Source organism: Cyanistes caeruleus, chromosome 14 (assembly GCF_971803275.1).
Source record: "Cyanistes caeruleus chromosome 14, bCyaCae1.hap1.1, whole genome shotgun sequence".
In the NCBI taxonomy this organism is placed as follows: Eukaryota; Metazoa; Chordata; class Aves; order Passeriformes; family Paridae; genus Cyanistes; species Cyanistes caeruleus.
In genome coordinates, this window is record NC_141714.1 from 8,795,750 (window position 1) to 8,819,889 (window position 24,140).

At 42.1% G+C, this 24,140-nt stretch overlaps 1 protein-coding gene across 1 annotated transcript; it reads left to right on the forward strand.

The window, feature by feature from the left end:
- The first annotated feature begins 448 nt into the window (after positions 1 to 448).
- On the forward strand, positions 449 to 23,241 carry IRS4 (insulin receptor substrate 4). The gene is given in 4 exon segments (XM_023926113.2): positions 449 to 1,524; positions 1,527 to 1,575; positions 1,577 to 4,323; positions 20,867 to 23,241. Coding segments are annotated over 4 exon segments (3,468 nt in total). The 5' UTR covers positions 449 to 857; the 3' UTR covers positions 20,872 to 23,241.
- Positions 23,242 to 24,140: the final 899 nt, after the last annotated feature.

Below are 24,140 nucleotides of genomic sequence, written 5' to 3' on the forward strand. Positions count from 1 at the left end.
ACAGCCCCCGCACGCCTTAGCACCCGGCCCCAACGTCCGCTTGCGCGCTGGCAGGTTGTTTACTTCCTCCGCGTTGCGCGCTCCACCCCCGCTCACGCGCCCTCCCCGTCCGCCAATCGCAGCCGCCGCAAGCCCTGCTTGGCCCCGCCCCGAAGGAACCGGGCGAACGCAACGTCAGACGGTAGTATTCGTCAGCCGGGGCGTTGCGCTGATTAGCCAACCAGCCTGCCCATCTTCTCAAGGCTCCGCCTTTCCTTTACCCTCGCCGCTGAATGTACAGCTCTCCGGCCTTGCCTCCTCCGTCTGTGTGTGAGGCGAGGATTGGCTGTCGGACCGACCGCTCAACACTCCTGCCAATCACGGTCGGCACCTCCTCTTTTCTCAGCACAGGACACACCTCTCCAGATCGCGGCCAGCCTGGGACGGCCGCCGCCTCCCATTCCTCCGCAGCATTGCCCAGACGCTGTAGTCCCGCCTCCCCGGACAGGGCGCCGCAAAGCCCGCCCTTCTTCCTATTCCGCCCGCTGAGTGGGTCGCTGGGGAAGGACTGCCGTTTCCTATTGGTTCCACCACTGCCACTCTGGCGCGCGGCCCGGTCGGCTCGCCGCTGCCCCCTCGCCCTGCAGGCCCCGCCCGCCGCCGACCCGCCCTCCGCAGAGTCACGTGATGTTTTCGCCGCGGTACTGCCGCCGCCGCCCGTGAATGCGAGTGGCCGGAGCGACCGGCGGAAACGGGCTGGGGGTGCAGGAGGCACCGCCTGCTTCCCATGCGCGGGGCGCTTCTCCGGTGAGCGTGGATTCCCTCTGCCCGCCCTGTGCCCCGTCCCTGGCGGTACCGGACCCTGCGTGGCCCCTAAGATGGCGAGCGGGATGAATGGCTCGGGCGGCGGCGGCGGCGAGGAGGAGTCGGGCGCCCGGCAGACGGGAGGCGGAGCCGCACCCCAGCAGGAGCCCGGCGTGCTCGGCGCTGCTGCGGGCGAGGGGGAGCCGGCGGCGGGCGAGTATGGGCGCTGTCCGTCCCCTCAGCCACACCACCTGCTGCTGCTGCTGCGACGCTCGCCCAGCGCCTCGCTGTGTCCGGCGCCCGAGGCCGCCCCCGCGCCGGGCCGGGCCATTCCCTCGGCGGGCCGCAGCGGGCAGCCCCCCACGGCGGGTCGCGGCGCCGGCGAGGACGTGAGGAAGTGTGGGTACCTGCGGAAGCAGAAGCACGGGCACAAGCGTTACTTCGTCCTGCGGGCCGAGAGCCACCTGGCCCCTGCCCGGCTGGAGTACTATGACAGCGAGAAGAAGTTCAAGAGCAGCCTGCGGGCGGCGGGGGCCGGCGGGCCGGCCGCGCTGTGCTGCCCCCCGCCTAAGCGGGTCATTCCCCTGTACCAGTGCTTTACCGTGAGCCGCCGCGCCGATGCTAAGCACAAGCATATCATTGCCCTGTATACCAAGGACGAGTACTTCGCCATGCTGGCCGAGAACGATGCCGAGCAGGAGGCCTGGTACCAGGCCATTAGCGAGCTCATGAATCAGAGCAAGAGGGGCTTTCTGGAGCAGGAGGACCATGCCGATCAGCAGATGGACGAGGATGATGAGCACTATGGGGCTGCTCTGAGGCCTGGTACTGTGTTCAAGGAGGTGTGGCAGGTCAACGTGAAGCCCAAAGGCTTGGGACAAACGAAAAACCTCACTGGAGTGTATAGGTTGTGTCTCTCCAGCAAGGCCATCCACCTTGTCAAGCTGAACTCGGAGGTACCTTCTGTTCACTTGCAGCTTATGAATATTCGCCGCTGTGGACACTCAGAGAATTTCTTCTTTATTGAAGTGGGCAGATCAGCCTCTATTGGACCTGGAGAACTCTGGATGCAAGTGGATGATTCGGTTGTTGCCCAAAATATGCATGAGACTTTTCTGGATACCATGAAAGCTCTGAAGGCCTTTGCAGAGTTCAGGCCCCGAAGCAAGAGCCAGTCTTCTGGTGGTGGCAGCAGTACCAATCCCATCTCATTCATCACCACCAGGAGGAATTTGGGCAACCTACCCCCCAGCCAGACAGGCTTGCAGAGAAGATCTAGAACTGAGAGCATTGCTGGAGGGACTCCTCCTACCACCAAAAGCAACAACTCCTATCGCTTCAGAACATCCAGTGAAGGAGAAGGAACCATGACTAGACCTTTTAGGTCAGTGACTGGGAGTCTGATCCACCTGAATACTGCAAGGATGAATCTGGGCCGGCAAGAAGGGAGTGGAAGGTACGTGAGAGCTGCTTTCAGTTCATCTTACCACACCAGGTCTGCTTCGCTGCCTGTTTCTCATTTTCCCTCCACCACAAGTCCCATCAGTGTTTCTTCCAGCAGTGGCCATGGTTCTGCTTCAGACATGCTAACCAGGCCTTCTAGCTCATCTGTTTGTGGTTCACCAAGTGATGGGGGATTCATCTCTTCTGATGAGTATGGCTCCAGCCCTGGAGATTTCAGGTACTTTAGGGTGAGGAGTAGTACACCAGATTCCTTGGGGAACACACCACCTATCAGAGAGGAGAACTGTCTGAGTGAATACATGTCCATGAATAAGCAACAGGGAGATGATGGCTCAAGAGATGATTATATGGAGGCTGAAAAATGTTTCAGGAAAAGAACTTACTCTCTAACAAAGCCAACTTCTGTAGCAGTGCAGCAGAAGACAACACAAACTACAGTTTTGTTGGATGAAGACTCTGCCAGAAATCATGGACAATTACTTTACTCTGAAACACCAAAATTGAAAGATAACCATGAACTGGAATACAGTGACACTAACCTTGATTCCATGTGTAACCAAAGCAGGAGTAAAGCCAGGGATGATGGGTACATGCCAATGATGCCAGGAGTTGCATCTTCTCTATCCAGCACCAGTGATTACTTGCCAATGACTCCTAAAAGCATGTCTGTTCCAAAACAGATTAACAATTCATGGTCACCATCTCAGGTTGACTCCCGGGGCTATATGATGATGTTTCCAAAGGACAGCTCTTCACCTGTACGGAGTCCTTTAACTGGATTTGCTTCTAAAGGAAGTAATGAGAAGATCGTAAACAACGAGTATATGGATATGTCACCTGGTAGTTCAGTTCCAAAGCACCACAGCGATTCAAATTATATTCATACCACTTCTGTTTCCAAAGGTTTTAGTTCGTATTTTTCTTTACCCCGAAGCTTTAAGGCATTATCAGGACAAAATGGTGACCACAGTGAATATGTTCCAATGTCTTCACCTGGAAAACTCTTGTATGATGCACCAGAAAATGTAAAGGGGGTCAGCAGTGAGACTCTGGCTAATGGCATCTCTAAATTGCAAACATTGAAAGGTTCGGATGAAGGACTTGTGCAGAACAGGGCTACCAGGCCCACACGATTGCCCCTAGGTACGAGAGGGAGTAATACCATCCCCAGAATGTATGATCGTACAGTTCCACCTGAGCCAGCCAGTCCTGGTGAATACATAAATATTGATTTTAATGAAAAGGCGAGTAACACACCGTATTCCTTGTCTGCAGAAGGATCTCCATCATCTCTAGGTTCAAGTAGTGACCACAGACAGTCACCGCTCTCTGATTACATGAGTGTTGACTTGGATGTGCAGTCACCAAAAACAGCGAAGGAACTGTCAAACTCTCTAATAGATATTTCCATTTATGCAAGTTCTGGTATTCCTAGAAACCAACCAAATGCTGACTATCCTAGGCTTCCATTTGGTGCTGCTTGTGTTAGCACGGCAAGTAACAGGACTGATGACTACACTGAGATGACATTCAACATGGCAGCAACTCCACCAAGGCCATTTACTGAATCTGACAGTGCTGTAAAGATGGATAGTCCTTCTTCCATCGTTAAAAGACTCTGCATTGTTGATCAATGTGCTGGTAGCAGTAGCTTCTCTGTTCCTAGCTCTGACCCTCCTATAGGACCGAAGGTGATTCGAGCTGACCCTCAAGGCAGGAGGAGACACAGTTCTGAAACCTTCTCTTCTGCTGGGACTGTGACGACCTCATCCTCTTTCTTTACTGACAGTAGCAAAAGACACAGCTCTGCCTCATTCGATAATGTTTGGTTAAAACCGGATGAAAGTATTTCTGATGGTCAGGAAAGCAAAATGTCCAGGGATACCTCAACTGGATTTCAGAATGGCTTAAACTACATTGCTCTGAATTTATGTGATGACCCTCTAAGCTGTGAGGCGAGTACTACAGCGTCAGCTTGCCATCTCCAAAATGGTACTTCTGGTTTGGACAGTGGAGCTTACGTAAGCATAGATTTCAGCAGATCAGATGGGCTGAAGTGTAACGCTGCAAGAAAAGGTTTGTAACTTTAAAAGCACTTCTCTTTCATGCTTGCTTAACCATAGGAGTTAGATTGTCTGCTTAGCACTGTCTTCAGAGTGGGGCAAATGCTTTTTATAATCTCCTCTGTTATTCTAATACAACCAGTTTTGTTGTAGTGCACCATATGAAAAACTGAGCAGCAGTGAAAGGGTCCTTGGCCTAAAGGATTTATGTGCCTCTTATAGGCAGTCAGAGGTGCTATGAAACTGTTGTCTGCCTTATTTTTTTTTTTCTTTTTTAAAATTAATTTTGCTAGCATAAGCATTAGTGGTATTTCATGTTGTGAATTCTTGTCCTGAGGTTATGGTAGCTCTTGCCTTCATTTCTGTTTTGCTCTTTTTCCCTTCTTAGAACTAGATGACTTAATTTTTTTTTCCTGAACTGTTTGTAATTTGAAAGCTCAAAATGGCTAAATTTGGAAATATGTTTCTTGTCTCTTCTTAATGTAGTTGAAATACATATTGTAGGTTTTTTTTGTGTGCAAATCTGCCCAGATTTATTTAGCTGAATCTTATGTAAACAGAACTCAGTTTTTTTCTGTTGAAGGTTTGGTGGCTCCTTTTGTGCTCTAGTCTCCACAGTATCCATATGTCCTCTGGAGAAGCCTGGGGAACCTGGCTGACCAGTGTGGAGGGGGGCTCAGGCAGCCCATGGCCTTCCCATTCATCACCTAGGGCTCAGCTGAGGTGTAACCATTCCCTGGGATCTGTTTTTTGGGTAGCAGGTGAGGAATTCTTATGGTTGAGGAAGAGCAGGCTCTGAGCAGTATCTTCCAGGTCTGAAATTTGGGAAGGAAGGCCGCTGCCTTTCAAGTTGTCAGTGATTTGACAAAGCAGTAAGGTAATGCAGTTTGAAGTACGCATAAAAATAAAGATGTTGCAGGTGGGAAGAAAGAGGAAGGACACTCCTGTTCATATGATAAGCTTTTATGGTGGGAGCAAAGCCAGTAATTAGTGGTGTCATGCATGTCCCCTGGCTGAGCAGCAAGTGTGTGTGAGTGCTGTGCTGAAACTGGAAGAGCAATCATTACTTTGGTGCCAGTGACCCACTGAACTCCTTACAGTAATTCACTCTCCTGGTAGAAAACCATTTCTGTTGGAAATGTTTTCCTCTCTTTGCAAATGTATGTATAGTCAATAATTTTTGGACTAAGAGGAAATACTTAATCATGGTTGGACATTGATACTAGTCTTCTCTGTCCACAGATAAAGCAGTAAGGGAGCAGGCTGCTGCTGACTTTTATATTTTTAATTACAATCTTAAATACTGGAAGGATTTATTTTTTTTTATTTTTTTTTTTTTTAGTTTTGCTTTAGAACTGGATTTCTAAAGGTAGAAGGTATTGCTGGAGCTTAAAATTGTATAGCCTTTACTAGTGGAAGGTATAAGCCTGACTCAGCTTGCATGCCATTCAGAGTCTGGCAGCACTGCTTGGGGCTGCTCAGAAATGTGTGGTTTCCCTTAGTGGTTTTTTTTTTTCCTCTGCTTTGTTTTGTTGGTTGGAATCAAATTTAGAAGATGTTGAAAGTTGCCAGTCCAGGAAGCGCTTTCTTCCAAAGTTAGTCTTTCAGCACTTCAAAGATTCGTCTGCTAACGTGGAGTCAGAGGCACACTGATTGCTGCAGCTGATTTGTGTTTGTTTTGTTGTTTTTTTTGTTTAAAGAGCACCTCCAAAACCAGCAGAATTTTAAACTTATTCACCTTCTATAACTAAAATCTGTGTTATAAAGTAAATTTTTTTACATTAGGATGAAAAAAGAACAAAGATGTTTTCCTCTTGGCTGTATTGTAAATATTACACTGAAAAATACTTTACAAGAGATACTGTGTTTAGAAATTTTATTCATGGTAAGCATTTGCTTACTATTGCTGCAGCAAAGTATCTATAGCTCTGTGGTTGGGGTTTTTCCCTTCTCTATTAAAAGTTGTAGAGGAGTGAGACGAATAACAACTGCTGGCTTTTGTTGGGAATTGAAGTTTTCTTGCAATGAAATACATTAGAAGGAGGCAAAAACAGCTCTGTGCAAAAAACATGGGCTTTGCCTGGAAATCAAACATCTTTCTAGTCCTAATAAACACAAAATTATACAAGGCCTAACAGTTTTTTATATAGTAGGGTAGGTGGGGTGTGGACACTGGTCACTTGTAGGGGCTCATGGAGGGGTGAACAGATTTTTGAACAGTCCAGGCTAAAAGCAGCTTGCCGTACTTTAATAAAGTACTCTAAATTGGTGGTGTATATCTGTTTCTCACAAATGACTTAAAATTCTTAATTATAAGGATGGCTGTTTGCTTTCACATATGAAATCATGTCTCTGAGCAAACACAATTTTAGAAATGTGTATTCTTTAAACAGCTTATTGATTTCTATGGTAATAAAGTTTTTATTCTAATATTTTTAAAGTTTTCTGTAATTCACAAAAACATTTTCACATTCTATTAAGTAGTGGAAATGAAGCTTCAGTCTTGAACCTCTTGCCTGCTGAAGAGATGTAGTGGGACTTTAGGTAATTGATATTTTTAATTCTTTTGGAGACTTAGCAGAACTGTGTACTGTCTTTCTTACTGCATGTCACTTGTTCAGTCTCTGCCTGTAAAAGTGCTCTGTGGCTAAATCCATTCTTAAGGGAAATATTTAGCAGATGTATTTACCCTTTACTTCCTAGAAAGGAGATATCCCATCTGTATTAAATTCTGTCAGGTAAAGAACTGTGTATCTTCTCTCTGAACCACCATTTTATTGGAAGGAAAACACTTCCTGGCTTTGGATTTTGATTTGCTTTTATGTTTTGTTTTTGTTTGCTTGAATGGCATATTGTGTTCTGTGACTCAGCTGTGTTCTCCTAACTGTGTCCGCCGAGGGTGGTGGAGTGGTTCCCAATGCATCACTGCTCCCTCATTGTAATTCCCCAACTACTTCTGGTTCAGGTTCACTGATGTGAATCAAAGTTTTTTTTCCCCCTTCTCCATTCATGACATGTGTGGAGGAGGGGGGATAGTACAAACTTGGGATGGTAACTAGGCCTGACTTGTTATTAAACTTTTTTGGGGGGGTTTAGGCAAAGCTGAACTCAGGTTCTATGTTGATAATGAACAAAACAGTGTAAGATCCTGATTTTCAGTGCTTGCAATTTAAGGAGGTCATTAGCAAAACAATTTCATCATGAAATTGTTACACAATATTGAAGCAAATGGTTTGCAGTTTTGATTACATGAATCTGAGTCATGACATTTTGTGCTTGGAGTAGAGAACACTAAAGCTATTTCAAAAAGGGCTTAACTAATGTATACCTTGTTATAGGACCTTGTTGAAACTGGGAGGATAATGAGAATGGACAGTAATAAAATGCATAATGATACATATAATACAAGTTTCTTCAGTCTTAATTATAAATATTATACCTGCAAAGATATCCTGGACTCAAAAAACAACTTAGAGTAAATGTAATATTCAGCTTAATAGCAGCTCAGCTATTTTGCACCCACTCTTCAATCTTATCTGCTACTCTGTGAAACTTACCTGATACTCTAACACTATGCTAAGATATTATTTAAGATGTTCTTTAAAGTGCAGGATTATAATGTAATTGTTCCTCACCTTTTTAATCTCTCCTGTGCTAGACTGGATGAGAGTGCTGTGTACATGTTGGGAAGCTGAGAGGAATGAAAACACCAACAGTTGTAAAGCAAAACTTCTATTCCAAATTGTCCAAATCCTTTCTGGTAACTTGCATATTTCAAATGTAAAATCTTGAAGAATATAAGGAACAATATACACTTCAAGAAATTCAGAAGCTGAATGTTTCAGCTATTACTAAAACAATAGTTTTAGTAAATTAAACTGTAAATTACAGTTACAGTATATGAAGCAAATAACCAGTCCTTTTGGGTTTCTAAGCAGTGGTTTTAAACTTTGTTTCAAACTAAGGCCCTTCTGTATTGGCAGAATACTTCAAACAGGGGCCCATTTAAAAATAATTTGAGGTACTTTTCTGCAGCACATCCAAATGCTGCTGTGTATCCTACATCTTTGAAGTAGTGCTGGGATAATAATTCTTTAAAAAACCCAAACAAACCATTTTAATATTGTTGTAACTTTAATAATATTGGTTAACTTACAGCTATGCTTAACTTCTTCTAGAGTAGTATGCGAGCTGCTGAAGACACAACAGATTTTTACCATGTGGCGTGGGAGTGAGTTAACTGACATATTTGACCAAGAATCAGCTCAGTTTTATGTGTACTTTGGTGAGGAAGTCTGAGACAAGAATGTTCCCCTGCCATTGGAAGAGAATGCTTACAGTGTTGAAATACTTCTGGAAATCAGTTTTCCAGATTTTACATCCATAGTTGCAGCTGATGGTGACATTTATCTTTTTGTAACTCTAAAACCATTTGCTTGTAGCTGTCTAGTAGCTTGCAGGATGCAGGGAGGTCTGTGAGTAATCCAGCTCAGAGTGCTTTTTGTGGTTGGTTTTGGTTTTTTTCTTATTTTAAAGTCTTTTGTTGAAATCTTAAATGCATTATTACCCTTTTACTCTTCCCTCTACAACTTCCCATTTTCCCCTCCTTCCTTGATGTCTGAGTTCCTTGTTCCCCTGTTGCTGGGGCAGCAGGTTGGAGTTGCAGAGGGAGGGCAGTGCTTGTTCAGTCTTTCCAGAGGCTGTATTCCAGCATATGATTACTGTGGTGTCACTAGGTATTTCTTTGGGGTTTTTGTATGTCCAGTGGTATGTTAGCAGGAGGTAGAATTTGGGTTTGGTTTTGTCTGTTTATGGCCTTTATTTTATGAAAGGATCTTTAATACATTTTCCTTATTTTGATTGCTTGCAGGAGGATTTATACCTTGAGGTTTTGGGTGGTACTTAAGAGCTTATAGTACTATGTTGTACTTCGGTTTGTGTGTGCTCTGTTGATCTGTGGTGCTCCCAAAACCATGCTGAATTCTGTTGATTGTGCTAACAAGTTCGTTTTTCTGAGCTGAAGAAAGAAAAAAAACTCCAGAGTTCTATTTTAGGCACTTGTGATCAAATGTGGCGTTCTTCAACTCAAAGGAAAATGGCGTGATGAAACTGGAAGGCAGGTGTGAGAGAGTCAAGCTTTCTGGAGCCTGGGGATATACTGTTACTCTTGTTATCTCCTGAAAATGGCCTATTATCTTATGACGCATCCTTAAATGGTGTGTAATGACTTGGCTGGAGAACTGTTCTATGGTCCACCCTGAAAATTTGCTGTTTAACTTCTTTCCATTTTGATTCTATATATTCAAAACAGTCCTATGATCAAATTGCATTGTTGTCTTGCAGGTTTAGGCAGTGGCAAGGGAAAAATGGAGAAGTATGTTCCAGTTTTAATCAAGACCTGGAACTCTGTGAAGGTCACTCAGGCTTAGGGATGGTTTATGATTTACTTGAGAGGCAGAGCCGTGATCAGGAAGGGATTTCTGGCATACTTGAGAGCAGTGAGCCTGACTCACCAAAGGCATTTCAGAGGTGTTGCTGAGTATCTTATCTGAATGATCTTGAACATATGTAAGTGTTTGAATTTTGCTTCAGGTGTAGCATAACCCTAGGAACAACAGTGTTAGTAGACTTGGCAAGAATTTTCTGCCCTCTTCAAGTCATGAGCTGTATCTTAAGGGCCAGAGATTGCTTATATCTGAACATTATTTTTCTGTTGATTTAGGTCTATGGTAGGATGCAAACCATTTAGACTGCATGCGTGTGTGTATACGTGTGTTTTGTGTACCAGTGGTTGGTGAGTTAAGTGTGAGTTTTTATTCTTCCAAGAAAAGAGTGTTTTTGAAAGAAGTGACTTATACTGAAATTACTATAGTTAAGATTTTGCTGTAATTCCAAGGTAAAGATACAACTTAATATGACTGAAGAAAATGGAAAACTTTAATAAATTATTGCTAAGGATAAATAGGGGTTGTATTCACTGCATTGCATTTGTATGTTATTAACTTCTGTAAATACCAAACTGAATTATTATTTACGGCATTAAATAGATAAGAATAGTACTTCCTTTTTGCTAGGGTATGAAAGGCTGATAAATATGCTGCCTACTTGGAGAAAGGTTTCCTTTTTAGTAGAACAGAATTTTGCAGAAAGACTGAGTATATCAAGATACTTTTTTTTCTTCTGAAAGTTGTAGGAAACAATATCAAAAGGGCTGCAAAAAAACCCCATTCAAATTGGTTTCTGAATTTATCGAGGCACTGTTGAGGGGTACTCTCCTTCAACAGGGAGTTGTGTGATTCTGTTGCTTTACTCATGCTGACCCAGTTTGCTTTATTGTTTATGGTTCTTGCTGTCCAGATGAATTTGCCATGTAACTTTTTTTCCTGATGCATAGCCTGAGCCTGAATTATATTTTGGGAACTTCTGCTTCTTCTTACCCAGATCTCTTAGGCTAGCAGGAGTTAGGGAAATTCTCAATGACAGTGAAGCAGATGTTGCATCACTGATGTACTGACTGCATACTAGCCCAAGCAGAGCTTTTCTTGTGAGCTGTGGGATACGTCATTTGTATGAAACCCCTCTTTAAGCTATTGACAGGCACTGGTGTTTCTATTTCCTGTATGGAATTATTTTGAATCTTAAGTTAATCTGTCAGAACAATTTGTAAGTGCTTTGCTTTTCCATTAGTACATTTGTTTCTTAACAACATCTGCTTTTTGTTATGTGAAATGCTGTGGGAGGCCATTTTGTCTATATTTCACTGTGTGATTTTTTTGGGGGGGTGGGTGGGGTTTTGTATTTAAGTGTTTTCAGAAAAAGACGTTTTTAAATTGCATATTGTGGTGAACAGGAAATCATAAATGAGATGAAAAAATGAACATTTGATCTTGAGGTCATTCAGACATTATTTCATTAGTCTGTTAATGAAAGTGTGTAGCTCTAGATAGGATCTCTCCAGACATGATCTCTACTTGTGGAACCTGAACAGGTAGACAGGATGGAGGTCCCCATATGGTGCCACAAATGCAAATGTGTTGGTCCCTCTCCTGAGTAGCTTACAATTTAAAGATAAAACTAAAGAGATGGATGAAACCTAATGTGCTGGGGTGGAGAGTAAGATAGACATCAAGGCTGCTGCCATTGGCAGAGTCCGGATAAGAGCCTGGAAGAGGTAAAGGGCTGCTGAGAGTGGTTGTAGAAGAGGAAGCTGGTGGAGGCACTTGGAAGGGTATGCACATGGCACGGAGCAAGGGAGGGTAGTGAGCTATAAATACAGATGTCATAATGGTTTAAACAACTTGAAAAGGATGAGGTAAATATCAGAACGCTGGTCAGGATGTTAATCTTGGTAAGCGGAATGTGGGCCAAAGTATATCTCTGAGTTAGGAGCATGTCCCAATGTTTACTTCTCCCTTTTAGATGTGGAATGTGATTTTTTTTTTCCCCCTATTTTTATTTATTTTCCTTTTCTTTATGTTAATTTTCCTGCAGACATGTGGCTGGTAGATTTGATGTGAGCAGGTGTGCAGGAATGCATACCAAAACACAGGATCACCCTGTGCAGCATCCCTTGGTAGTTAATGTCCTGTGGACTGGGGCCTCTCTTCCTGGTGAGACCTTGTTCCAGAAGCAGCCGAGCTGGTAGAACTGCCTTGGTGCTACTACTGGATCATTCTTGGGATTTTTTTTTAGGTGGTATCTCTGAGTTTCAGGCAGTCTTCTAGCAACAGGGAAGAGGCACAGTGGGGCTTGGAAGATAATCACCTTTAGGATTCGTAACCAATGCACCAGAGCATTTGGAGCCCATCTCTAGGTGTGGAGGTCTGCATGGGACCTACTCATTACTGCTGCAGTGCTGTCAGTTGCAGGAATGATGCCTGTGGAAGCTGGAGTGCAGCAAAATCACTTTCACAAGAGAAAGTTACTTTATTTCTGTGTCTGTAGATCAGGTTGAACAGATGCTGCAGTGTTTTCGGGTAAATCTGGAAGTGGTGGTAACATCGAGGCTTGATTCACTGTTGAGGGTATGAGTGATTGAAATACTAACGTTGACATGTTCCACAAGCTAGACAGTAAACAAGAGTTGGACACTGTTGATTAAATGTTGTCTGCGTTGAGTCAGTTTAACTCTGCCCTTGTCAGCTCCCAAAGTACTCCTGGAAGCTGAAGGTACAATCCTTGGCTCTTGGTCATGTCCTGAGGTTTAAGAAGATGTTGCTTCACACATGCAGTCCAGTGTGAACCTTCCTTTTCCTCCCCTGTGTAAGCCAGGGTTTGGAGTATCCTAATATTAATGGAGAGTCAATAATATAATAATTAGGAAATGTGAAAAATTGATGCATGCCACTGCTATGTGTGATAGTACATTTATTTTTCTATGTAGGCACATATGAACCTGCACAGGTGTGTAACTGTGGGTATGTGGCTGTGTAGTAACTTTCTGCCTTTGACAGTCATTTATGGTGCTAGAGGTGAAAGAAAAGGGTAGTGCTGAATCGTTGCAGGTGTTGATGTCTAAAGTGGTAAGAGGGAAGGGATGAATTACAACAGGTAGAAGAAACTTCATGTAGAAATGAAGTTTTGGGAAAGATGGTTTGAAAGGTAGGGAGCTGTTTCCCATTAGTCATGAGTAACACTACACTTTCGTTTGGTTGTGTAAAGTAGTTTGGCTGACTAAAGCCCCAGACCTTTGCCTGCAAGCAGACGCTACCCAGCTGAGGAAGAGCAGGGCAAATGTGTATAGTACCTCCCACAAATGTACACCCGAACCTCTGATTTTATTTTCTTTTTTTTTTTTTTTTCTGTTTTCAGCTTGGGGGATTCCTTGAGCCTGATGTTGTCTGCCTGCTTTATAATTCTTTATTTCTCTTTAATCCAAGTACTTTTCCAGTCTCTCTTTGATCCTGTATAAACTCCCTGTATCCACAGCAGCCTGCAATCCATCAGGGCATTTTGCATGCAGACCTCTGTCCATTTTGGACCCTGCTCCGTACGAGCTTTGATGACAGCCCCTGGTTTGTGTAGTGGAAGAGATAACAAATGCTATCTTTTTTCTCCAGGCGACTTAGGATTGTATAGATGCTGTGCCCTCCTCTGCCATACACTTGTCCAGTAGGTTGTACCACATGTAGTGTGGACCTGTGGTATAATCTGGGCTTTTAAAATTTTCTGTTATGTCCCAATACTTCTCTGCAGGCTGAAGGGTTCTTGTTACCAGTCTGTTCCTCACTGGGAAGCTGTGTCACACCTTGCAGGGTTTTTTTTGCACTGCTGAAGCTTCCCAAGTATTCCAAGTCCTTTCTAGATGCAAGCAGCAGGGCTGTGCATGCAGAAGTGTTTGCTGTGGCTGTTTTCTTTCCTATTTATTTCCAAACAGTTCATAATGCCCACTTTGTAGCAAGAGCACAGAGAGGGAATATTCCTCCTTATTGGCACTGGGGACTCCTGACCTTTGTCATGGGAGCAGAGGGAATTGCAGCAGGTGGTATTCTCAGAAGCCACACAAACAACTTTGAGGTTTTTTTGCTAAAATTTACCCATATTTTCTGTGGTTCAGGTCAGATGCAGTAACACACACACAAGCTGTGAGAATGCTTTTTTTCAAAAGCAGAAACGTTTTTTTCATTCTTCTGCAACATGAAAATCTGAAAATTTGAGCTATGTATTTTGAAGTGGAGAAGAGTTAAATTTAAGTGTTGTTGTGTTATATTGTAATAGAAATTTAGTTTAAAACCTCCAAATAAATGAACTCAAAAAAACCTCCAACAACTTCTTGTCAAGCTGTCCAGTGCAATTTGAGTTGGTATTCAACCTTTGCCAGAACTGCAGGCAAGTTACTAATTCTAGGAATAGTATCAATAAAAGATAGGTGTTAAGGGAGTGTGCATAAGGCCTTCCTAGAAACAGCCCTGCTGTTTATCTGAACTGGGAAAAAAAACACTATTGAAAGAGATAAGGCATTTCTGCAAAGTGAGTAGAAATTATCTGAAAGCATTGGAGAGGTTTTTAGCTTGTGAAATTGCTGAGCAGTAATAATAGCAAAACCATGTTTTGAATGAACAGTTGTGCATAAAGTTTATTTGTAAGAGTAACTTTGCCTTCTAAATTTTAGAAATACAGCTTGAAGTCTAATTCACTGGGATATTATTACCAGTTTCTGTGTTTGAAATAGTTTATCCAGTGAAAAGTGGGTCATGCAAAAATTTTTAAACCAAATTTTGCTTTTTTTTTGCTTGTGGAAAGTCAGTAAAATTATAGGTTCAACATTTATTAATTAGCTGATTTTGAGTATCATTAGTCTGTTATTGACTGAAGAAAGTACATGGAATATGTGCTTGGTGGTCAACAGGTAGTCAAACACCTTGCTGAATCAGGATGTCTCTGTGTCAAGGCCTCATTTGGGTCTCCCAGGCACCATAACTGCACATGTAAGGGCTGTAGCAAGTGTGTCAGGTTTTGATTTGTGTTTGTAGACTTGGTGTCTGCCAGGTGCAAATTAAGAAGAAATTCTGCTTTTCTTAAGTAACAGTACTTGCCTCTAGCAAGGTCTAAAGCTATGCCATTAAAATTAGGATTCCAAGAAATAGGACAATGGCATGGGATAGTAACTGTGTATTTGGTAAGATTCAGAGCAAAAGAAGAATTTTCACCGATTTATGAAGAATGCATTTGGGCAAATGACCCCTGCCTGCCACGGGGAGGGCTCCATATGGAACTCACTGCTTGTGAGTTCTGCCCTGGCCTAGCTGCTGAACAAAATGCTTTTGGATGCCACTTTGTGTTCTGAAGTTGTGCTGGGTTTAGTGCTTTCCTGAACAACAGGAATATTGTATGGCCTTGTGCACAAAAAGTCTAGGGCTGCTCTGCTACTTTTGATCTGTGTAAATCAGATTAATTCTGATTTCCCTCTAACCTGAAGTTCAGGAAATTGAGAACTGCAGCATTGTTCTCCAAAAAGTATTAAGCTTGTCTTTGACATGGAGATTTTAATAATTTCATTATCTTAAATTAGTATCTTCTGTAAGCAAAGCTTTTATCCTTTTAGGAATCAGTTGCAGAATTATGTCAGCAAAAGCCTTTCCTGTAAAAACAGGTATTATTTAGAAGGGATTTCTTTGAGAGAATTAGGGTGTATCTGCTGTGCTCTCAGAGACTCTCAGTATGTTTCAAAGTCTCCTGACCTGTATGGCCTTGATAATTCAGATGCAGGAAATGAAGTGTAAATTTGGTATAGTCTCATCTCATACATCTTCAAGTGGAGCACACTGTTTGCATCTAATGAATTACAACTGATTTATATCTCTGCCCCTTATTTTTATGATTTTTGCATAGAAAACTTGTAGAGTGCTTTCTCAGTGTGTTCCTTAATTTGAAACAAAACATTTTTGTGCAGTGGCATGCTGCCATCCTATTTTAAATATTTCCCCCTTAGTTTCTCTTTTGCCTTGTGATCCTTTTCCTCTGATTGTTCCTCAGCAAAGTTCAGACAACTGCATGTAGTTTTATAATATGATCCCATCTTAAACTGATTAATTGAAATTGAATTGTGTAATCAAGAGAACGTTGCTTCAATTTTCTAAACTTTGATTATATATTTAGTGAGATGAACCTTGAAAATGTTTGGATGCTTTCTAGACTCATTTTCCATATTAAACATTGATAAGAAGTTGAATCTGTATTGTTGCCAATAGTCTCAAGCAGTAGAGCTCTATTTTGAATAAAGGCTGAAGCTTTTGTGCAAAATCTGTTAATAGAGCTGAAGTTTGGATAGAAAAGCCCAGTGCAGGGTGCAATGCAATGAAAATTACTTTGAGTAGTATATTTCTGGGCTGCCTTGAAATTTTTTTTGCGAAGTTTTTTTTGCTGCTTGTTTGTTGTCATGATCAGTTACCAGACTTTTTTAATTTTTATTTTTTTTGGTAGACTGAGTAGATTTTCTTGGAAGAGCTTGTGACAGTCCAGGAACAGCTGTGTGTTTACACTGCAAGGAAAGGTTGTCTGATCTGGCCACCAAGTTTTATTTGGTGGCGTTTTTGCTTGAGAGCTTCAGGGGAATGCTGGGTTACTATGTGACAATTGTACCTCTTGTCTCTGCTAGTTCACATCCCATAATTTGTTTACCTTATAGAAGAGTTTCTTCATCCCTTTCTCTGACACCTTCCTTTACTGTTTAGTCAGTGCTGAATTAAATCTATTCACATGGGATCTGGTGTGAAGTGCTAATCTGGTTTTTATTGTTGATCAGCAGTTCTCTTATCTGTACTATTAACATAGGAAATTGATGTCTGAGGAATCTTATGAGACTGAAATAAGATTACTCAGCTTCACAGAAGAACTGCTGTTTTCTTCAAGCACTGCATGGCTTCATTAGGTTTCCTTCACCAACTGATTAATGGAAAAACGGAAGCAGTTCAGGTGTGGGAGAGAACCTCTCAGAATAAGGCCATGTCCCTTCTAAAGGATCCTTCTGGTAGGGGTGACAGAAATGGGAATCCAGGTGTTAGCAGCACAACATACACTGGCCTTGTTCTCACATTAAATCCATTTTACACCTATTCTGATGAACAGCTTCTCTTGTGGTGAGCAGCCTCATGATAAACCTCCCTGGTGCCCACGTGACCCCGAGGTCCCGCTTGCCCCCGCTGTGGGCAGTGGGAGCAGTGACCTGTGAGACTCAGTGAATGGGTTGTGTGATCCAGCACAGCTCTGGAGGGAGTTGGGGGAAGGTCTGGCAGCTGTGTGGTTTAGAAATTGTGCTAGGGCTCGGGACTGTGACCACTCATTTGGCTTGGGCTGGGCTGCAGACACCAGTGGCTCCTGAGTACAGACTCCGTTGACTGTAACGTGGGATTTCTGTGATGCCTGGCAGTTGGTGCTGGGTGACCTGTGGGCCTTTGGTTGCAGCACGAATGGACTTCTGAGAACAGGAGAATGGCCCTCGGGAATGGTGGTGACTGCAGTAGTTTGTGGGAAGGATCTTACAAGACTTTGGTCTCCTCCGAAATGAAATATTTTTCTTTTATATGGTCAAGTTTCACAAATTGCTGTTAGCCTTTTCTGTCTGAGACTGATATATACACATGTATATATATACATACGCACTTGATACTTTTACACCAAGAAGGTGCTGGTGGCTCAGTGCACCAGCCAGCTGTACTGCTCCAACTGCAATATTGCAGCACCTTTAGTAAGGGGATTAGGGAAGTGGTGACAACCAATAGCTCTGTGTATGAAAGACTCAAGTCTTTATGAGACTGACATCAGCTTGTAGGTAATGTTAACATGAAACTCGATTATGTTTATTTACAGTTCACACAATTCTGTTTTACCTTAAAAATGAAGAAGAAATGTGTTGAAGTGTAGTCTATAATCATGGGAGCAGGAAATTAATGAGCTCTTGTTCAGGATGTGCAGTTTTGGGAAGGGGAGATGCTGGAGGGAGGTCCCAGGCTTTCTTCTGGTTTCTGATAAATTAATCTGTGCTGTTTGGGGTTCTGCCCAGAATTATCTGATGCTCTTGCTTTAGAATTGGTTGCCATGCTGCTGCCTGAGTACATCAGGCTGCTTCAGAGAATTAAACTTGGGACATAAGCAGGCTTGGGTTTTTTTTGCTCTTAAGCCTTTCCCCTTCCTCTCCAAATATCTTAAATGTAATTTGGCATTAGTTTATGAAAATTTTCAAAACATTTTAGGTGTAAATACTGAGTTCTGCCATTTGGGATTGTCTGATTCAAGCAAGTGGGCCTCTGCTCTTCAAAATATTTTGGGATGTCTTGGAGACATCCCATCTTGGAGAGATGAGAATAACTTGTCAAACAGCTTTCAGGTGTGCCTTATGTGTGAGGCGTGGAGGAAAAATGTCCTGACAAAAGCAGAGACAGTTTTTGAAGTTCCTTTTATGTGAGCTTACAGGTCCACAGCAAGGAAAGAGTGGGGGGATGCTGGTAAAGTTAATTTTTATTGAGTGTAAGTTTAATATAGAAGCTTTAACTGTTTTAATGTTTGACTTGCATGCATCACTAAGGTGTGATTCATTGCAAGCTGTGGTGCCTATTTTCATCCTTTGGTCTTACAACAAAACAATATTTTTTAAAGAGGAAAATTATTTCAGAAATAATAGCTTCAGTTGTCTTTTGTAAAAACAAAGCTTTCGCTGGCCACATCACACTCTGTGTACCAAGCAATAGCTTTTTGTAGTGATCTTATGATATCTGAAATAACACTGTGGATGCAAAAAGCAAGCAGGGAACAGAGTCTGTATGAAACTAAGTTACACAGGCTTCTCACTCTGGTGGGAGAAAGTGTAAGAAAGAATCCAAACAGTCCTTGGCAGAGGACAACAATCTTCGCAGGTGGTGTTTAGGAAAACAGTCAAGGGGTGGTGTTCCACTTAACCAATGGTGGTGATGTTTTACTTTAACGACCAATGAGAGTTTTACCTCTCATATTTTCTTGAACCTGTCTATAAAAGAAGATCAAGAGCAATAAACTTCTCTGTCTTGGACAACACAGCTAAGAGAGTCATGTCGTACTCGCTGTTTCTAATATAGTGTGACATAACACAAATAGAGATTCTCAAGTTGTGGGTGTATTTTGGCCGTTTCTTCCTTCAGTTGAGGAAAACTAAGTTATACTATTTTTGAAATCACTGAAATATTTGAAAAATGAAACACAGGAACTTGGACCTTGATGAGGGCTATGTAGGGTTAAAAGAGTGTTTCTCCTGAAGCAGAAGGGACCCCTGTATACTTCCATGCTGCTACCAACCCTGCCATTCCCTTTGTCTCTCTGTCTCTGGAGCCATGGGCAACCTTTGCTGAGTGCTGGGATGGGGCAGGGCTGCTCAGCTGAACTCTGGTCCTTTTTCTATTTTTTTTTCTTTATTCTCTTGGAGGGGCAGTACTTTTAGCTGGACAGAAATCATAAGTTCTTTAGCACAGGATGGAGTTTGTGTGTGCGTACCTCATGATTGGTTTGTAAGTAAACATACAGGTTTGCATTATTACTCATAATGCTTATTCTTTACATGGTCATCTTTAGCTTATCTCTGGAGTAGAGGTAAGGAAGAACTGTGAGATCTTCAGCAGTGAGATGTAACTGATTTCCTTGTGACCCACCAGAAGAGCATGGGCAGGATTAAGCCGTGAAACCCCTTACTCTGTTCTAGGGGGTCTGTGCTGACATTGCTGTGCTGTGTAATGAAGTGTTCACATATTGTAGCTCAGGCAGCTCCCATAACAGGGAGAGAGCTGGCATTGTGTGGCTTTGAGGGAAAAAGTAGCTGACATTTCTGTACCTGTTATTTTTTGAAGACTAAACCTCTTGCACTCATTGTTTCTCAATGAGAGCAACAGGCTGTTTCCTTCTTTGCTGTACTGCAAGGAAACATCCTGTAGGTATGTATCTCAAACCTTGGAGAAGGTGAGCAAAGACACCTGCCTGGCAGAGGACAGTGCCCTCAGTCTTGGCTGAGAGCATAAAAATGGTGGAAGAGGACAGTCTGTCTCAGCTTAGAGACAGTGTGATTCACTGAGTGGATTTGCAGTAGCCCTCCAGACTGAAAATTAGTGTTCACATTGCATCAACTGGGAGTGGAAGAGGTTTTGTAGAGAGCTGGAAAGTGACTTTTCATGTTCCTCATTTGCGTTCATGCAACTGCAGAAAGCATTTGCATGCTCTTCATCACTTTTTCTTCATGTCAGGAAACTCCTGAGTTGTTCTCACCTTGGCATGTGTGTGGTTAATTGCAGGGCTGATACTGTGCTCTGAGGGCAGACTCCCTCCTGTTTTCATTTCTGCCTTGTCATCCATCTGTATCTTCCTGAAATATAAGAGTATGTTTTTTGCCCCTCATTTTAGCAAGCACTTGGACTTCTGCCTTTTCCAGTCAGTTTGAAGCCCCAGAAGAAGGGAGCTGGCTGTAGCTGTGTGCTTTTATACTTGGGTGTTGCCATTCAGTGAGACTTTCTTCAAAAAGGCATGACTGTACTCTGAGGTGTTTCTAACTAAACAAAGCTTTTTCCTGAAAAGCTGAGGACAGGGCACACAGCTGTCATGACTTGCTGCTCCTTGCTTGGAGCTGGAAGTGCAGGGAGTGTTGGTGTTGTAGCTGTGCCCTGATGAGTGGGAATGTTGGCTGCTGCCTTCATCACAACTGGTAAGCATCACTGCTGGGGTTCCCTGCACTGTGCAACCTCAGCAGGGAGTGGGCACAGTGGAGTGGGCTGCTGTGAGCCTTGGTCCATCCTCAGCATGGACTGGCAGGATGGGCTGGCTGCTGCTCCAGTTCCTGTCCAGTGTACACATGTCACTCTGGCTGCAGTGGCTCTTCAGTGTTTGCTTCAGACTGCATTGTTCTTCTTCCCTCAGGATCTCTGAAAGGTTGACATCTGGGAGTGTCCCCTCCCTCTTCAAGGGACCTGCATTCTGCAGTCAGCAGCTTTCATTCCTGCAGTGGATAAGCTCCATATGTTCTCCTCCTTAGAAAACAATTTTTTCTGATATAACTTGCATCTGAAATGTCACTGACTTTTTTTTTCCCCCCCCCTCCTTTCTAGACTGATTGCATTGCCATGGAAACCATTGTTGGAAGAGAAGACTTTGCTGGTAACTCCAGAAACTGTGTGGTGCTTTTGGAAGCAAAGCTCAGCTCCAGCCAGCTATTTTCATTTCCACCAGCACGGACATAGACACGCATCCTTTTAATTATTTTTTTCATAGACATCAGCTCTCTACAATTGAATTAATTTGAATTGACCTTTTTTCATAGCTGTGCTTTGGTGATGGAATTTGGTCTTTCATGTCATATCTATTTGGGAGGCAGTGTGAATGCTAATAGGACATCCCTGTATATCCCTTTCTTCTTCCTTCCTCTCGTTAATTTTAAAGAAAAAATTATATTCTGATAAGTCAAAGCTGGTTTTTCATTGTCTGTTTAACATGGGTTTTACTTCTCTGGTACATTAACAAGTGGTTAGCTTAAAACATGTATTGCTTAGAAATACGTGGGCAGTACAGGATTTTTCCAGGTGAGTGGGTGGAAGGAGAGGTAGCTTGAGGGGTGAACCTGTGGGACTGGATGGGTCTGAGGAAAAGAGACTTCTTCTACCTTTTTTTTTCTTTTTTTTTTTTTTTTTTAAAGGTTTTACTTTTATGGTACAAGAGGTATTTCTTGAGCATAGGCTAGAGGCTTTTAAAGCAAGTGTCTGTCAGAGCTTAAATGGAAATTTTTTTTTGCTCAGAATTTTGGAATGTACAAAGTAGGATTAATGGGCTGCTTGTCTTGTTTGTTTTTGTTCTTGTTTATAAATATGAATTGTGTAAAATTATGTTTTTGTTCATGGATTCAAATGGAGAACTGCAGAGTCGTATCCAATGTTTGTGACTTCTGCATTAGACTTGTCAGCTGTAGCTTTTTAAAGGGAAACCACCCTAGTTGATCATGCTTTCAACAAAAGTCCCACTTTTAATTTGGGACTATTTTTGTTCTTCCTTTCTGGCATAATGGGGAAAAAAAGTAAAATGCTGGCTTATCAATTGTCTTTATCCCACTGACAGAAACATGAACAATGACTATTTGACATTTTTAAAATAAGCCCCGATTTTTCTACAATTTAAGTGCTTCACTCTTGTACTGAATTTTATTTTGGTTGAAATGAGTTTAGCTTTTTAAGACTGCTATGAATTTAAAAGAGCATGACACTAGTCATTGGTACATGCAATGGATTATATAAAAGGCACTGAAAGGGTTTCAAAGTGGTACACAAATCCTCATGCTGTACCGCACCACACAGCTGGGAATCCTCCACAAGTATATTGTACAATGGATGTGCCAGGCTGCCTCACCTCCAACAGACAACCTTTAGATTGCTGGTATAGTTTGTGTAACAAATTAGACACTGTCAGCTTGAATTGTTCAGTGATGTGTACTCAGATCTACTTCTGCGTAGTAATAAAATGTACGTGTCACTAAAATAGGAGGTGATTGTTTTGTTGTTGTTTTTTTTAGGCAACATGGTACCAATCAGTTTACACAGTGTCTAGTGACAGGAAAAACTGTTGCTGCAGGGTTTAAAAGCACAGACCTGTTTTTGATTCTGGAAGAGATGTTTCAATTGGTACAATTACTTGCTGCTAAACATACATGAATTAAAAACACAACCACTCTTATAGACCATGATACTGTCTTGCCATATAGCTGTTGGTTGGTCTCATAAATGAATAATGCAATACATAGACAGGTTTTTATAAAGCTTTACATCTTTTCTAAGAAATCAAAATTTGGATGAAGATAGTTCTAAACATTTAATGTGAAAGGAAAAGGTTGTTTTGAAGAAATTTGTTACATACTTATTTCATATTAGATTCCCTGAGGCTGCCATTGTACAATATACAGCACTGATGTAATACATGCTGAATAAATAAGTAAATGGGTAACCTCAAGTATAGTGGTACAAGTACTAATAGGTACGGCATAATAAATATGCAATCTTTTTGAAACTCATAGTTTACAGCACCTAATTTATTCAGTATTGTGCTGGAAGAACATTTTCAGATGATGTAAAACATATCACTATATATACTATCTTCCAGCTACCCGTTTATGCTGCTGTATAGTACAAAAATACCAATGATAGAACAATGTTTGTCCTGTAAATTTAATTTGATATTGGACAGTTACTGTCTGTACAAACTAAAACATATATGGTTGAAACTGTTCATTATATTTGCTATTTCTGCTCCACAGATCTGTTTTAAAGTTGGGCTGATTGATCTGGCTTTGTCTTCCATTGTAAATATTGTTCTGTTGTTTTCTTTGTAAAACACATCGCGTTTGCGGTTTTGGGAGACTGGCTTGAAGCTCTGTATAGTGTTTATATTTATCTGACTTGGCTTTCCATAGAGCTACTTGCAGTAAATATGTGTTCATGTAGCTCTGTGTCTGGGTTTTATTTTTAAACAAACTTCTGGGTTTTCTGTCAGACCTCCTGCTGCTTCTCCTGAAAGTGGTTTTGTCACCCTGTGTGTCCCTGAAGATTTGGAGTTTTTAGCATTGTTTCATGCTAGCAATTCCCCATCTCTCCAGTTTTCTTTGACTTAGTCTAGAAGGTAACATACAGAAAAAGGCCCAGAAGTTTTCTTTGCCATGGATTCATAGTGCCTGTAGACAATTAAGCTTTGGAATTAAAAAAAAAAATTAAAAAAAATCAGTGTCCAGAGCTTTTTCTGCTTTAAATGTAGAAGACATGGAAAAAAAATTGCTACAGACTTTGTCCATGACTTGATATGGAAGTCTCGTGGTCAAAAAAGTACTAGTTCTGGAAGAAATTTTATGAGTATGATGTTGAAAGAAGTTTTTTCCTCTTTATAATAGGATTTCTAGAGGGACAGAAAAGTCTGCCTTAAGGAGAACCTTTTTGGTTTTATAACACTAGAACAGTGTAAATCCAGCCTAGGCACAAGATTACTAAATCCTGGTTTTAGGATTAAAACTAGTTGTCCTTTAGAAAAATTGCACTTTTTCACTCATCATTCTTGTTGCAATTTACAGTACCCTGCCTGCAGCAGCTTCCAAGAACTGGGCCTAGATAATGGGCAAGGAAGGGTGAGGATGCTGCTCCTGCTGAGCTTTCCTACAGCCCTCTCTCCCCCAGGCAGGGCCAGACCTGGCAGTGCTGCTGTCACAGCTCCAGCCAAAGCCACACGGTGCCCTCAGGTGGCTGCAGCATGTCCCCAACAGCTCAGACCTGTCAGGTGCCTGCTGAGATTAACTAAAATAGCCCAAATGTATGTGATTAGTTATGAGAATAAAAGCTTTTGCAAAAACACACC